Genomic DNA, 17,094 nt, shown 5'->3' with positions numbered 1-17,094 from the left:
TATTACAGGGTCTCAATCATCTCAGTAAGTGGGAGGTGATGTTTCTTGCTGGGAGAAGGTGTACTGGAAAGGAGAAGGAAAAGATTTGGAAAAATACTGGGGTGGGGAATTAATTAAAAACTAGCACGACCGTGAGTTTTAAAAGCATGACTTTGAAGCAATAATTATAGAAATAATTAGAAACAATTAGAAATTAGAGAAGCAACTAGTAATGTTTTATGATTTTTTTCTAGCAATAATGATTATGATTTATTTGGGTGTTGAAGCAGATAATTCAGATGTTGATAGAGAATCCAGAGAGTTGACAGATTTGAGCCTACTGGTGACATCACTGTTGAAAAGGTCAACTCTAGGGCCAATGCTGTTTAGGGTGGCAAGTGAATAAGGACTGAACTAATGGATGAGGAAAGCATAAGAGGTTCCAGGTCCAATGAGTAACAGAAATGTTCAATTAAGCTGACTGGTACAGAATCTGTGGTCAGAGAGGAGAGTCAGAGGGTGATATCATGAAGGTGGTGCCTAAAGTGGTTGGAATATAGTAATCATTAGACTGGAATGGTTTGGGATACATGCAATTATGAAGTAGAAAAGGGATATATTGAAGCCACTATGATGACTGTAAGAGAAGGGATGGAGCTGAAGACTATGAATGGGTGTTTGAGGAAGGTGAGGAAAGAGATCTACAATCTAGAACACAGTTGAAACAGAAATTTTGCAGACACTGACAGTAAAACATAAATGGATGAAAGAAGCAGAAATCTGAAAAGATGTGGATGGAGGGATGGGAGGAGGCAGACCTTAATTACTGGAGAAATAAAAAGAATTAGCCAACTCAGGAGTTTCAGAGGAAATGTAGAAATGGGATAGTATGTGTGTCTGCCTATGGCTGACTGAGAGGCAAGAGAGGGAAGAGTGAGGAAGGAGAGGAAGGAAGGAGAGATGGATGGGGAGAGAGGGAGAGGCCAAAAACAAAGATAAGTACACAAACTATACACATCCCAGACCTCATTCTCATATGGATAAAATGATAAAGTTATGACTTCATCTTGGTTTTCCAATTTCATATCTGTGCTCATTACCCTATATTCTACTACTTTTGAATGAGCTATACCAATAAAAGAATAATATGCTAATTAGACTGGACATCTTCCAGACATCTTCTGGATGTCCTTCCAGACATAGCCATGGTGGCAGGGGCCGAGGCAGAGGCGGTTAGGGGAGATCAGGCTGGCAGGGGGGAGCAGTTAGGATGATCAGGCCAGCAGGAGAGCAGTTAGGGGGCGATCAGGTCGGTAGGCAGAGGTGGTTAGGGGTGATCAGGCTGGCAGGGGAGCAGTTAGGGGCCTCAGGTCAGCAGGGGAGGGCAGTTAGGGGTGATCAGGCTGGCAGGGGAGGAGAGTTAGGGGTGATCAGGCCAGCAGGGGAGCAGTTAGGGGGCGGTCAGGCCAGCAGACAGAGGCGGTTAGGGGCGATCAGGCAGGCAGCCAGGCGAGTGGTTATGAGCCAGCAGTCCCAGATTGCAAGAAGGTTGTCCAACTGCCAGTTTAGGCCTGGTTGCTGTGGGATTGGACCTAAACCGGCAGTCAGACATCCCCCGAGGGCTCCCAGATTGGAGAGGGTGCAGGCCAGGCTGAGGGACCCACAGGCCAGGCTGAGGGACCCCCCCACCCCGGTGTATGAATTTCATGCACCGGACCTTTCTATATATAAAAGCCTAAGCAACTAGATGACCAGATGACTGGCCGACCAGACAAACAGGCCAGTAGCTATGATGTGCACGGACCACCAGGGGGCAGACAATCAACGCAGAAGCTGCCCCCTGGTGGTCAGTGCACTCCCACAGCAGGAGCGCCACTCAGCTGACAGACAGGCGCCAGACGCCGGGCTGATGGCTGGTGAGTGCAGCTGCAGAGGTGTGAACCTCTCCTGCGGACATTCCCCCTGTGTGCCCGAGCTGCAGCAGGGGCAGGCGCAGCGGGACCAGGATGAGTGGGAGTGGTGCAGTGCCCAGCCCGGGCTCCTCCCCGGCCGCCTGCTGCTTTGCGCACTCCTTTGTGCTGTGCAGGATCGACGCGGACAGTGGACTGGAGCCCGATGAGCTGGCAGGTAAGGCCAGGCTGAGGCAGTGCGGAGATCCAATGATCCCCGCAGGCCAGGCCAAGGGACCCCACTGGTGCACAAATCCGTGCACTGGACCTCTAGTTTACATACACCCTTCAAGAAAGGTTTAAAGTGATTTATCTGTCCTCTTCCCTTACATAACAGAAGAATACAAACTCCAGACAAATTATTATACATTTAATTGATCACAGTGTCTGAACTAATTTTGTCAACACAATTTTTGAAAAACAAAATTTTAAATTAATTTGAATCTATCATTTGGTTATAACTACATCTTAATATTTGATATACAGGCATTAAATATATTTTCAAACACAATTGAATTCTGGATTTAAATAATCCAAAGGTAAAACAGAAACTTTGAGCACTGTGACCACCAAATTAAGATAACTTCATTGCAAGGAAATAGAATTGCTGTCTTAGGCCACACAAAGAAAAGCTATGTCATTTACTGTACATTAAGAGTTATGTTATCAAGGTGGATAAGAAGATGTAGTTCTAAGGTCCATTATTAAAGTTTTCTAAACTTCAGTTTTAAAAGTCTGTGAATGATAATGTAATGTACAACATGGGGAACATAGTCAATAATATTGTAATAATTTTGTTCAGTGCCAGAAGGTTACTAGAATTGTATTGGTGATCACTTCATAAGGCATATGGATGTCGAGCAACTATGTTATATACCTGAAAATAATATGTCAACTATACTTTAATAAAGAAAATCCCACCACAAGAAGAAATAGTCTGTGAACTTAGTCCTTAGTGTCTTCAGGACTGGCTGCAGGGTGTCTTGGTGAAATGGCATGGAGGAGGTTCCAGCCTCTCTACCCCTCTCAGCATTCTGATGACTTGCACCCTTCTCCTCCTCCCTCTCAAGGAACCTGTTCTCCTTTTCCTCACATCTCCCGAGAGCCATCCTAAAGTATGTAGTGATAGTTAGGGGTTACAACAATCATGTGAAAATAAGATAATGACAAAGGTTGAAATGACTAGATAATGGTGCTACTTCTGTTCAAATTAAGCGACATAAAGATAATATACTATCAGAGTTTAAGAGGCAGATTTATTTAGTCTAGAATGCTAAAAAAGGATTTTAATTAATTTATAAAAACAAATGGTTATATATAGACTGTCTTGAGAGAGCAACATACTATGGAACGATCATAAAAACAATGCAAGTCTGAGAAATTCATGGCCAAGAGGAGCCTAAGGAGACATAACAACTGAATGTAATGTGGTATCTGAAATGAGACCCTAGAACAGAAAAGTAACATTAAGTAAACTGGAGAATTCTGAACAAATATGGACTCTAGTTAATAATAATCAATATCAGTTCATTAATTATGACAAAAGTACCATGTTAACCTAAGTTAATAATAGAGGAAAACTGGGTATGAATATTTGGGAACTCTGTTCTATCTTTGCAACTTTTCTGTAAATCTAAAATTATAAAATAGAAAGTTTAGAAAAAAAACAACTATGGAAATTCATCCCAGGCAGCCTGTTAAAACATTAGTTGTTAGACATCTGCTAGGAAATAAATGCACTACTTAGCTGAAGAGCTCCCAGCAGTTTTACGATGATGGGAAAACCTGAAAAAAGCTTTCTTAATAGAAAGGCACACTCTTTTCAAGGTTCAGGTCAGTGGTAAATAATGACCCAATATTTTGTCAATAATTAAAATGCTATAAATATGTTCATAAGAATCTTTTTCAATAGCAACAGTTGTTCACAGTAACTTTCTCCTGAACTTTTACCCCCAGAAGGTTAGCATTCAGGAAGCTCAGCTGCTGTCTAACAAACTTAATTAATCAAAAAGTCATTTCCGAGTTGTAACTATGAGTAAAAGCGCTTCAAGTGCGCTAGCAAGCCTACAAGTTAATCAAAATGCTAATGCAGTACAAATTAAAGTTGTGATTAACATTTCACAGTAGCTGCTTAAGTGAACTGATCACACAAATGGGTTAAGCATTACTCATTTCCTACAGCCCCAACCGGGAAAAGGGTTGTTATGTGGGTATGAGGAGAGGAGCTGGGGGTAGAAGTATCCTTCATAACAGCATCATATCATCAATAAACCATCACCAATTGTCTTACAAAAGCTTACAGGTAGAGTCACCCTGGGGGAAATAGCCTTCCAAATTATATTACAGTCCTTGAAGGGAGATTGTCTATAAATCCATAAAAGTAAAGGTGTTTAATACCTCAAAATCCACATATTTGTGTTAGTTTTGGAAATGCTAAATGCTAAATGCATCAGCTCCATGTTGCTTCTGAAATGGGGAATGGTGCTTTGTTTTAGGTGGTGTTTTGGGTGTTCTGCTCTAGAATTAAAACATAGCTTTGATATTAGAAGATGATTCTGCACTCTATTGTGGACCTTTTCAGTTGGAAGAATAATCACTCAGGATTAAGTTCATTTAGAATTACTTGTTTTTAAATAGTCACCCATTAATAAAACTTCATCAGGCTCCTATGCCAAGACATGAGCTCCTGGCAGCCTGGCCAGGACCGCAGCCTGAATTAGACTTCCCCGCCTCTATGAATTTGATAAGGTCACACTAATGTTTACAACAGACTACATGTGTTGGTAGACAATTCAGACTTGGCAGATAATCTTTAAAACATTATGAGAATCTACACATAATAAATTGCCCTTTTCAATCTTCTCCTAAAAAAGAACTAGATAGGAAAAAGTGAACTATTTATTCATCCCATTCACCCATGACATACTGAGAGATATTATGTGCCAAGAATTATGCCCAAGTCACCTTAACAGTCAGTGACATTATAAATAGTTATTGATAAGGTTCCAGCATACCTTGCATGGTACGAAATCCTCCAAATGTATGCTCATAGTATTAATATTCCTTGAAACATACTTATAAAAGAGACATATTTAAAAACTTAATAGTGTAATTTTCATTTTAGGATTCTTTAAAGACTTGAGTTGCAGTTATTAACTCTTCAAATTGTGGACTGCTAAATATGTATAATCCAATTTTGGAAGTCTAAAAATTATTTACTTATAACCCATCTATCTTTTCTTCAAAATAATTTGAAGAAGCTTTCTGAAGCTTCTTGTGCTATACTCTCCACGTAAAGGTAGTCTGTTCATTTAGTCTAACTATAAGCATTTAAAAATATGAAAGGATTCTCTTAAGAATACATAGAAAATTTTATCTACCATTTGCTATATCAAAACATTATTAACAAGAAAGAGACTAAGGACTTGACTAAGTACTCCTTTTGTTAAGCTCCGTAATACCTGGACTATTTTCACTGGTAATTGTATTTGACTCTATGATTCTAAAACTTGTTCATTTACTTGACACTGACATTCTTCAATACACTGACAACCCACAGAGCCTGTGCTTAGTGCACCCATAGGTAAATATTCCTCAAAGGTTACATTAGCCTTTCTCCATGGCAGCTCTATCTCCTGGCATTATCAAATATTTCTATGCTTTTAATCTACTACAAATGGGAATCATTTGTTAATGGGAATATAGACCCAGATATAGTCATAGTATTTTTCAGTTAAAAGAATTGGGCCAATAAGAAATATTCATATAATCGTATCTTCTTTTGCTTCCCTTATCAGATTTTTCCTATTCTCAGATCCAAAAATGTACATACATACATACATATCTTGTTATAAATTAACATACTTTTAAAAATAGGCTGAAGATGCAATTTTTTTTCAGAATAGTTGTGGGTTCTAGAAAATTATAGTACTAGTTATTTTACATGTAATACACTTTTAAAGTTTATTAGATACTGTTATAAAGATAAAAATGTAAAGTTATTGTTTTGAAGTTTGGGCTAAACAATAACTCCAATAACCTTTTAGGGATTTGGTTTTGCAAATTTAAGAAGGTTCTCTAAATGGAGAAAAGTATACAAATTGCCTTTATTTATGCAGCTTATTAAAGTTATTTTTTGACTAGCATTTTTTATGACAATTGCTCAAGCTTATTAATTTGAGTGTAGATGAACTACATGTTATTTCATCTGTGAAAAAGAAGAGCGAAACTCAGTAGTTCAAAAAGACTTGGGCATTACGGAACATATACATAAGTGTCTATCTGACTGGTAGCTATGACGTGCACTGACCACCAGGGGACGGACACTCAATGCAGGAGCTGCCATGATGTGCACTGGCCATTTAAAAATAAATGGCACCACGGACCTGGCGCTGACAAACCAAGGTAGCTTCCCCCAAGTGGGACACAGGCCCGGCCACCACCACCTCGGAGTGACACCCCACAAAATTGCAGCCAACGCTGCCAAGACCCCATGGTGCAAAATGCAGCCCACAGCCCAGCCCAGCCCAGAAATGGTCACTGTGGGTGCTGAATAATGACATCACATAGCAACGCCCGGCTTCCTTTCCCTAGTGACTAGCCTCCTTGAAGTTTCTTCAGCCCAGGAACACATGCTTTACAGCCAGGTGCAAACATTTTACACTTTAACCAAATGTTGTGAAGCATTTTCACATGCCTCATCTCATTTGGGTCTCACAGAAGTATCAAATGTAATGTAAGTTATTGATAACTTACTTCCAGAGTAGGTAGATACTCGGTAGAATCCTATTTTCTTTTCATTAGCCGAAAAACTGAGATTTAGAAAGTTTAGAAACTTGACCTGACTGAAAAGAAGTAAGAAATGGTGGAACCTGAAAATGACTTCAGGTTTTCTCACTGCACAGAATATAGTCAAACACTGCTGCAGTTAAATATTTTACCCTTTGTTCTCCCTGCATGAACTACAATAATAATCTGCTTCATGTTGATATTTACTACTGTGTTGCTGACAATTACCTGAAAGAGAAGTTGGGGTGCTTCACTGGGCTGGAAAAAGTTTAGCTAAATCAGAAAGCAGGTCTAATTAAGCAAGTTTATTCTATATAATAAAAGAGTAATATGCAAATTGACCACACCTCAGTCACACACGCCAGCCACACCCACCAGCCAATCAGGAGCTAGTATGCAAATTAACCCAACCAAGATGGCTGCAGCCACGGAGCGAGCAGGAGGCTTGGGTTTCCTGGCAATGGAGGAAGCCAAGCTTTCTGCACACCCTGGCCGGCCCTGGACTCCACTCAAGGCTACAAAGTTTCAATTATAGAAGATAAGTAAATCCTAACAAAAATGGTGGCAGCCACGGAGCTGGAGAGAGCAGGAGGCTTGAGTTGCCTCTGGTGATGGAGGAAGCCAAGCTTTCCGCACACCCTGGCCTGCCTTGGCCTCCGCTCAAGGCTACAAAGTTTCAATTATAAAAGATAAATAAATCCCAACAAAAAATGGCTGTAGCCATGGAGCAAGCAGGAGGCTTGGCTCCGCTGAAGGCTACAAAGTTTCAATTATAGAAGATAAATAAATTCCAGATACCAGGGCCTCCACTTGGGTCGCCGGGGGGCGTGGCCAGCCTGCAAACCACCACAGGCCCATCGCCCAGGCGGCCCCACGCTCCAAGAGAACCCCCACCCTGATCCGGGACACCCTTCAGGGCAAATCAGCTGGCCCCCACCCATGTACCAGGCCTCTATCCCATCTAATACTATCTAATAATCTAATAAAAGAGTAATGTGCAAAATGACCGTCACTCCAACACACAAGATGGCTGCCCCCATGTGGTCAAAGATGGCTGCCTTCATGTAGACACAAGATGGCCTCCACAAGATGGCCAGCAGGGGAGGGCAGTTGGGAGGGACCAGGCCTGCAAGGGAGGGCAGTTGGGTGCGATCAAGCCTGTAGGGGAGGGCTGTTAGCAGTGACCAGGCCGACCAGGCCTGCATGGAAGGGCATTTGGGGGGGGGGGCCCAGGCCTGCAGGGGAGAGCAGTTGGGGGGGGACCAGGCCTGCAGGGAAGGGCAGTTGGGGGGGATCAGGCCTGCAGGGGAGGGCAGTTAGGGGCAAATAGGCTGGCAGGGGAGCAGTTAGGCATCAATAAGGCTGGCAGGGGGAAGTGGTTAGGGGGTGATCAGGCTGTCAGGCAGAAGTGGTTAGGGGCAATCAGGAAGGCAGGCAGGCAAGCAGTTGGAAGCCAGCAGTCCTGGATTGTGAGAGGGATGTCCGACTGCCCGTTTAGGCCCGATCCCGGTAGGGGTCCCAGATTGGAGAGGGTGCAGGCTGGGCTGAGGGACACACACCCCCGTGCACGAATTTCATGCACCGGGCCTCTAGTCTATACATATAAAGCTCTTGCTGGTGCCAATCACACACGTGTGTTTCAATCTGTCATTGTCGACCATGAATTTGGTTGACACTTCTATTATAGAGATAGGGTGAATAGTGATATTAAAATATTTCTTCTAATTAATTTCCTTTCAATGTGCACGAATCTGTACACTGGGACACTAGTATAAAACAACAGCTTCTATATTAAAGTTAGATACAAGAATTTGTAAAACAGAGGAAACCATCATAACATAGCTCCTTAAAGATCTTCCTTTCAGGCACTAAATCATATAGATTATTATCAAGGCAGGTCCCCTAGTTTACTTTTGCCTATTTCCATTAGGGCAATGGAACATGAATTCAATCTGTATAAATATGTTCCTTTATGTAGAATATAGAACTTTATACTTTTCCTCAATAGTAAAGGGAAGATGTCTGCTATCATTTGGGGAGTTGCTAGTTCCATATCTTGGGGCAAAGAATCTCTGAGCTTGCCTATTGCTATTAAAGGTTTGAAGATTTTCAGAAAAGGATCAGTGAGATGGACAAAGGATACCTCTAAGGATTCCCCATTAATGGTGGTGGTGAAAAGCCAGTGAAAAAAGCCAATAATCCAACCTGAGCAGAGAAGGCAAACCTTCAAGAAAGAAAGAGGAACATAAAATGTGTGTATGTGTATTTTAATAGTAAACCTATGCATAGGTTGTTCTAGTGTGCACATACTATGTATTACAGGGTCATCTTGTCATTCTGTTGGCATTCTCCTTTCTCCTATGGTTGTATCTCCAGTCTGACCTTTCCCCAATTATTTCCAATTATTGTAGTTTTACGGAAGAATGTGGGCAAGTAAATGATTAATTCATGGTCTATATATAGCATAATATAAAATCCTCAAGAAGAATCATAAGCAGTTGATACAAAAGAAAAAAACAAACAGCATATCAACTGGACACTGTAGAGTGATATAATAAAGCAGTTACAAATATCAATCATATCAACAAGTCCCTCTTAGAAACTGGTTAAAGTAATTATAGACAGTCTGTTGAAGAGGGAACTGGAGTACTTAATGGAAGGTGATTTGAGTACACAATGAAAAGGAGGGATTAATTTAAAAATTCTTAGTTTAAAAAAAATGGAAATTCCTGTGAAGTTCTCACATTTTATTTTATTTTATTTATTTATTTTTTAAATATATTTTATTGATTTTTCACAGAGCGGAAGGGAGAGGGATAGAAAGCTAGAAACATCGATGAGAGAGAAACATCGACCAGCTGCCTCCTGCACACCCCCTACCAGGGATGTGCCCGCAACCAATGTACATGCCCTTGACCGGAATCGAACCTGGGACCTTTCAGTCCGCAGACCGACGCTCTATCCACTGAGCCAAACCGGTTTCGGCAGTTCTCACATTTTAAAACAAATTCTGACTAGACCACAAGTACAATTTTAAAATCCATCTTTATAGGACAACGGAATCCTTATACGATTTGGCTTAGTATTGCATTTAGGTAGTTTTTCATGTAAATAAAGATGACTTTAATGTAAATACTTATAGGCATTTTTAGAAAAGATCAGAGATATTAGGGCAGGATTTAGAGTCCTGGTCTCCATATGTACTGCCTCAACATATCACCTTTAGTTTATTTAACTTCTCTGAACAACAACTCCGTTATCCTTTGATAAAAGACAGTGTGAGGGAAAGAGCTAATCAAAACACCAGGCACTTAGCACCAGTTCTAGCTTTGCCATCACATTTGGAAAATTTAGAAAGTCACTTTATTTTTTGATACTTCTTATTTGTATTTTCCCTCCATAAAAGCTAAAAAAAAAGTTTTTCTTTGGTATATTTGGCACAGAAATTATGCCACATCATTTACTACATTCTACAAATATGTTTTAAAGTTAACATGATCAAGAAGAGGAGCTCAAAGGTGAATGGCAAGAATAATCAATTCCATAGTTGTCCAATTTATAAATTAGAATATTTTAAGAAGATTAAAAAATTGAGGTATGTACAGAAATTTTTACCCTTATTTTTGTTGAGTGGGATGGAAATGGAAATGCTCGTAACAGAAAACTATTAAAAGGAACCATGACGAAAACACCTTAAACCAAAAGAATTGACACAAATGACCTTGATTCCTAACTGCAAATGGTTATAAGAGAAGGCAAGCTATATGGTGTATTCTGACTTAAGCCAGAGTAAATTACCACTGCAACAACTATTGTTTTCCTTTGTGAAAGATAACCTAGGACATAGGTAGTCAAAACTATAGAGTTTTCATAATCTAAATGATGGCTCAAGTAAAAGGTGTATTTCTAGAAAATAAAGGGAGTAAAAAAAAACTTTAGAGTTAAATGACCATGGAAAAGCAAGGAAATAAAAGAACTATTGAGAATGAGCATATTAAAATAGACCTATTTGAGTTCTCAAGTTGTTGTTTACTTTAAACATTAACACTAATGCCCCACTCTTGTAAGGTACTATTTTACTCAGGCACTGGGGTTAAGTGACTTTCCTAAGCCTTATACTAAAATAGGAGCAGAGTTTAATTTATAGTAAAAGCTGGTGGCACTGAGTCCCACACACAAAACACAAGGTCATGCTGATTTCCCATGAGGGCAGTAGTGTAATCTTCAATCAGCCAGCAGAGCTGTCGCTTGGAAAACTGCTTGAACTAATGCTTTCTAAGGCCCACAGTATTCACACCTCAAATGAGAATAGGGTACAATCATTAAAATGGTCAATCAGTCATGGAAAAGTTTATTTACTCTTAATTTTTTGCTCAAATTTTCCAAGGGCAACCCTTATATTCTTTCCTCTTCCTGGCTTGCTTTTATCAGAATCCTACAAGAAATTTGCAGTAATAAGAGATTTAGGATATGAAGCTGGTTGCCATCTCAGGACAACGAAGTTTCTTTCTAGGTGACTTCTGAAAAGCCAAGTCAACATTTAAGACTGTCATCATTAATGTTTGTAATCCTACATAATAAAAGCCTAATATGCTAAGTGTCCGGTTGTCCGTTCAACCAATCAAAGCGTAATATGCTAATGATATGCTAAGGCTGCTCAACCACTCGCTATGACGTGCACTGACCACCAGGGGGCAGATAGTCGACCAGTAGCTATGACGTGCACTGACCACCAGGAGGCAGATGCTCCAACCAGTAGGTTATCTTGCTGCTGGGGTCCGGCCGATCGGGACTGAGTGAGACAGGCTGGACATGCCCTGGAGCCCTCCCACGTTCCCTCCCTGCTGGTCAACCTCCTGCGCAACTCCCCGGCCCTGATCATGCACCAGTGGGACCCCTCAGCCGGGCCTGCACCCTCTTGCGATCTGGGAGCCCTCGGGGGACGTTGGAGAGCTGGTTTCGGCCTGATCCCGCAGGCCAGGCTGAGGGACCCCACTGGTGTGCAAATTCATGCACCGGGCCTCTAGTTTATAATAAAGGAAAATTGCACACTCTATGTCTGACAACAGAGAACTCATTAAATAAACTATAACCTTCATGTGAAGGCATAAAGTACAATCATTATGCTTGAGAATATTTAATGTTATAAATTAAGTTAAAGGTTATAAAATAACACAATAAAAATTTGTAAAAGAAACAAGTGAAAGGACACGTGTATTTGTAAATGTACAAAGTAAAGGAGCTTCTAAGCCTCTAAAGACAAAAAAGAACTATAATAACTATTATACTCTAGCTAATACATTTGTTTTCTGGAGGAGGAAGGGTTAGTAATTCTAAAACTATATCAGGAGTATGCAAGAATTGGGGAAATAAGTAAATATATTTTGATTAGTGAGAGCCAGGTTTCTCACAGGTGGAGAAAGGAGTCATAAATTAACAAGGGGAGGAACTAAAATGAAGCCTTTGGTATTGGATTAGAATTGTAGTTATTAGAATGAACTCATGATTTTATGAATACAAATGTTTTTCACACATATAATCATACATACACTTATAGATATACAACTAGATATAGATGTCTATGTAGTATACATAGTTTCATTTCCTAGTCTTGCCCACTGAGTGGGTCTAGAGGCGAAGACACCCAGGTAGGGATGGAGTCAACAAGCGCTCAGCTTTTGGTCTCTAAAACCATGCTCTGATAAAAAGAACCAGAGCTCTTTGGAAAAATGGTTGATTCCAAGCCTGGGACAGGGGAACAAGCACAAGATGCCAAAATGCGAGGTGGTGTTCACAAAATGATGGGGCATGTCAACGTGATCCAGGACCTAGTGTGAGAGGCCCCAGTGGCTGACACTGAGACAATGTAAGTAGCAAAATAAATGACAGTAATGGATTTTACCTCGTAGAATAAAACAAACACTCGTGAATCTATACTTACACAAATAAATAACTAAATAAAGTAAATAAATAGAGAAAGTTTTTTCTTACAGTAAATTCTGGGGATAAAGGAAATAGAAACCATAATAGTAATAATTATTTCAGACAAAAATCACCAATGGATACTGAAAATAATGTAAGAAAGTATGATGAGAAACAGAATATTTGCATAATCTCAAACCTCTAAGTATCTTGCACAAGATACCTATTAATTACAAAAGAAAAAAAAGGAACTTTGCAGTGGAGAAGCCTGGCAGATACCACCATGTGCACAGAGTAAACGTCACCAGTAATGAGACATTCATGTCACATGCTTCCTGATGATACACTGAGAGGATAAAGCATCATGTCTGTGGTATTCTTGCCAATAATATATAACTTCAATGTAACTATGAGGAAACATTAGGCAAACCCAACGGAGGTATAACTCTATAAAGTAACTGGCCAGTACTGTTCAAAAGTGCCAAGGTCATGAAAGTCAAGGAAGTATCCTGGTCCAGAGGAAGGGATGTTAGTGGAGTGAAATTCAAATGGATAAAATTTGAATGAAGCCTGTGGATTAGTTAATAGGACTAGATTAGTATTGAGGCTAGATATTAACATTAGGGGAAGCTGGGTGAAGAATATATTAAAATGTTGTTACTATTTCTACAAATTTTTATACTGTATGTCTAAATTTTATTTCAAAATAAAAAAATTAAAAAGCATCTTCATAAAAGATTAAAAAAAGAAAAGAAACTCATATTCATGGGGGTGAAGATAAAATTACTATAAATGACTAATTTTAATGTTTTTCCAGATTTGCTGCAATGAAAGGTATTAGTTTTATAATTAAAGAGAAAACTATTCTCTTTAGATGTTATATATAAAATATCTAATAGAGGCTAAATCCTGAATCCTTTGCCCTTTTAGCAAACTTAGAAATAGGCTCCTTTAGAAATTGCTAATTTCTATTATCACATAGCCTGAAAATCACTACTGACTGAATAGTGAAAAAGAAAGTACCAGCAAGTTGATTAAATAACTTTTAGATATGTTACACCTATATACATCTATTAAGTATATCTACATGTAGAAAAATTTAATTCCTCCTGCCACTTTTCGCCAACCCTTTCTGACCCCAGGGTTCATTAACAGGTCAGTGTTTAAGGAGGGAAAACAGTTATAGAAAACACAAATGGGTATCCAGGGCCCTAGAGACAATGTTAGGAACTTTAACCCCCGTTTATAAAGTGTGACTAATAAAGAGTGGCAAATCATCTTCCTAGAGAGATAAACCATGTGTTGGTTACAAAAAGGGTGTCAAAAAAATTTATGTGTTTATTATGGCCTTACTTCCCTTCTAATTTCTGATAAGTTTATGGTTACTCTAATTTTAGGAAATATCCCTATTCATTTAAATGATAAAACGAAGTTTTTGTCTGATAATAAAATTGTTAGAAACTCATTTTAAAACATTTAAACATTTTAGAGAAGCATAAAGAATAAGTTAAAAATCAACCCAAATCCTGCTACACAGGGATGGCTACTGTTAATCTTTTAGTGAACACTATTCTGAATCTTCTCTCTGGGAACATATTCACATATAGATGTAGATACTCTACACAGATGTAGAATTCATAAATGAAATTGTAATATTCTGCAGTGTTCTACAGCCTGAGAGATACTTTGACGTATTTTTGTCTGTCCTTGTCATCTTGACTGGAAACACATGAGAGCTGATATTTTTCTGTCTCATTCACTGCTGTATGCTCAGTGCCTAGAAAAGGGCCTGGTAATAGTTTACTTTCAATAAATTTTGATCGAATGAATGACTGGAATTCATATTTGCTTTTCCTTTGAAAATTCTTGATTTGATTCACCAAGTTTTTCTTTAAAATGCCACAATAAAAATGTTTACATGCAAGTATATTTAATTCTAAAACAACAAAAAAGAAGTGATGGGAGAAAATGTAGGTATTAGAAATGACTTTCATACCTGACACACTCTGAGAGCTTGGTCCAAGACAGTTTTGGTGTCAGTATCATAATCCGGGCAGGGCAGCATGGCTCGGCTGAGATGTGCCTGTAGCAGGAGATGTGCTTTGGTGTGAGGGCTGTCAAATGAATGAGGGTTTGATTCAAAGGGAAGACATTTTGCCAGTTCACTATTCATATGATCTTCATTGTGCCTTACTGGCAAATCTGTGTATTCTTCTGCATCCTGAAAAACACACACATCCATATATATATTACTGTGCTAGATCAAAAGTATAATAATTAATGTACTTTTTAGTTTTAATTACTGAAATTTAAAACATGGTTTAGAAAAATCATAGATAACCTTATCCCTTAAGAGTTTTGCTTTGTTCAATACTATTATTAATATGTAAGGAAAAGCAAGTAATGTATAATACATGTGAAATTCATGAATGCTTTTCTTATTTATACAGTCAACAAAAATAACAGCGACTCTACTAGGCATCAAATATCATGCCTGACACTGGCCCCACACAGTGAGCTAGAGACTAAGAGCGCATCAGAGACAAAGTTCTATCAAGTGTAATGAATGTTATGGTAAGTACAGAGTGCTGAAGGAACATTCAATTTGGGAACTTAGTTACTTTAGTGGGTCAGAGAAAGCTTCTTGGAAAAGTAATACTTAAGATCTATAGATAAGTGGGAGAAATAAGGTGGAGCTGGGATTAAGGGGGAGCAGAATTAGGACTGGTGAGGTAAGAAAAGGGTGTACTATTTTAAATTAATTTGTTCAAAATTTCCAGTTCTACACATAAGGAGCTTGGAAGCTACCACTCTGTCCTAACAAGTAAAAAGCTAAACAGACTGAAAAATTAACAACGCTTCTTGGCTCCATATGAGGGAGGACACAGGACAAACTATTGTCCCCACCACTGGAAACACAGGCCAATTCAGGGAGTCACCGCTAAGAGGAGCAGAGATTCATAAGCTGAAACTGCCAGGGGAACCAGTGCCGGGGTGAGAAAACCTTAACTGCAATTGAGGAATGGTGGGAGGCTCTGTGTGGACAACGCTGAGTGCTAAAAACTCCAGGGGGACGATCTTGGTGGGCTCCCACAATATTGTGAAATTTATCTTCAGGAGCTTGACCAGATTCCCACAGTTAATATCAAAGAAATATCTCTTTGGGGTTTTCTAGCAGGGGGAGGCAAAATGCACCACTCTGAAATATGCCAGAGCACACTGTTCTTCTTAACAAACAACAACAAAAGCAATACTGTTTTCCATTCACAGTGAGCTGAATCCACAGAAGTGAAACTCAGATATGTGAAGGGTTGACTGTATATTTACGGGAAAAAAAAATCCACATGTAAGTGGCTCATGCAGTTCAAACCAGTATTGTTCAAGGGTCAACTTTTTATCAATAATCACTTTTAATGTCAATGGTCTCAATGAACTGATTAAAAGACAGAAACTATCAGAGTGAATACAAAAACATGATCCAACTATATGCTGTCTACAAGAAAACCACTTTAAATCTAAAGACACATATAAATTAAAATAAATGGGTGGAGAAAAATATACCATTTAACAACAATCAAAAGAAAACAAGAGTAGCTTTATGAATTTCAGGCAGAGCAGACTTCAAAGCAAGGAAAATTATCATGGATGAAGAAGGGAATTATATAATGATAAAGGGGTCAATTCTCTAAGAAGACAAAACAATTCTAAATGTATATGCGCTTAACAATGAAATGTCAAACTACAGGAGTGCAATGAGTGAATACAGAATTGGTTTAATACCTGAAAATCAATTAATGTAATTCACTTTATTAATAAACTTGAGAGCCATACAATCATCTCAATTAATGCATTTTTTTTGACAAAATCTAACACCTATTCCCCCCAAAACTCTCAGTAAACTAAGAAAAGAAGGGTATTTTCTCAACCTAGTAAATGGCTTTTTTGAGAAACCCACAACTGACATCATATTTCAGTAATAGACTGAATGCTTTCCCTTAAGATCAGAAACAAGACGGGGATCTCTGTTCTTAGTACTTCTATTCAACATTGTATCAGAGGTTCTAGCCAGTGCAATCAAGCAAGAAAAAGTAATAACAGGCATCCAGATGGAAAGGGAAGAAGTGAAATAAAACTCTTTATTTGTAGATGATATGATCATCAATATAGAAAAACCAATGAAATCTATAAAATAATCTACTAGAATAAGTGTGATTAGCAAGGTTTCAGTATACAAGATTAATATACAAAAATCAATTGTATTTTTGTATATTAGCAACCAAAAATCAAAACTATAAACAAATTTATAATAATATAAAATATATTAAATACCTAGAAATAAATCTGACAAAAGATGTAAAAGACCTATGTACTGAAAATCAAAAACATTGCTAAGAAAAATTAAAGACTTAACTAAATGGAGAAAGATACCTTATTTCTCCCAAAATTGATTTAATAC

General features: G+C 38.7%; 1 protein-coding gene across 2 annotated transcripts in view; it reads right to left on the bottom strand.

The window, feature by feature from the left end:
* Nucleotides 1-17,094, bottom strand: part of ASCC3 (activating signal cointegrator 1 complex subunit 3) — a 253,509-nt gene that overhangs the window by 14,767 nt on the left and 221,648 nt on the right. For both annotated transcript variants that reach the window (XM_079780725.1, XM_079780724.1), the window contains exon 37: nucleotides 14,635-14,859. In XM_079780725.1, the coding sequence (XP_079636851.1) occupies nucleotides 14,635-14,859 (225 nt within the window). The remainder of the gene's footprint in view (nucleotides 1-14,634; nucleotides 14,860-17,094) is intronic.

This window comes from Cnephaeus nilssonii (genome assembly GCF_951640355.1).
Source record: "Cnephaeus nilssonii genome assembly, chromosome: 9".
Lineage (NCBI taxonomy): Eukaryota > Metazoa > Chordata > Mammalia > Chiroptera > Vespertilionidae > Cnephaeus > Cnephaeus nilssonii.
The sequence above is the reverse complement of the archived record's forward strand: the minus strand, read 5'-3'. Positions and strand labels throughout refer to the sequence as shown.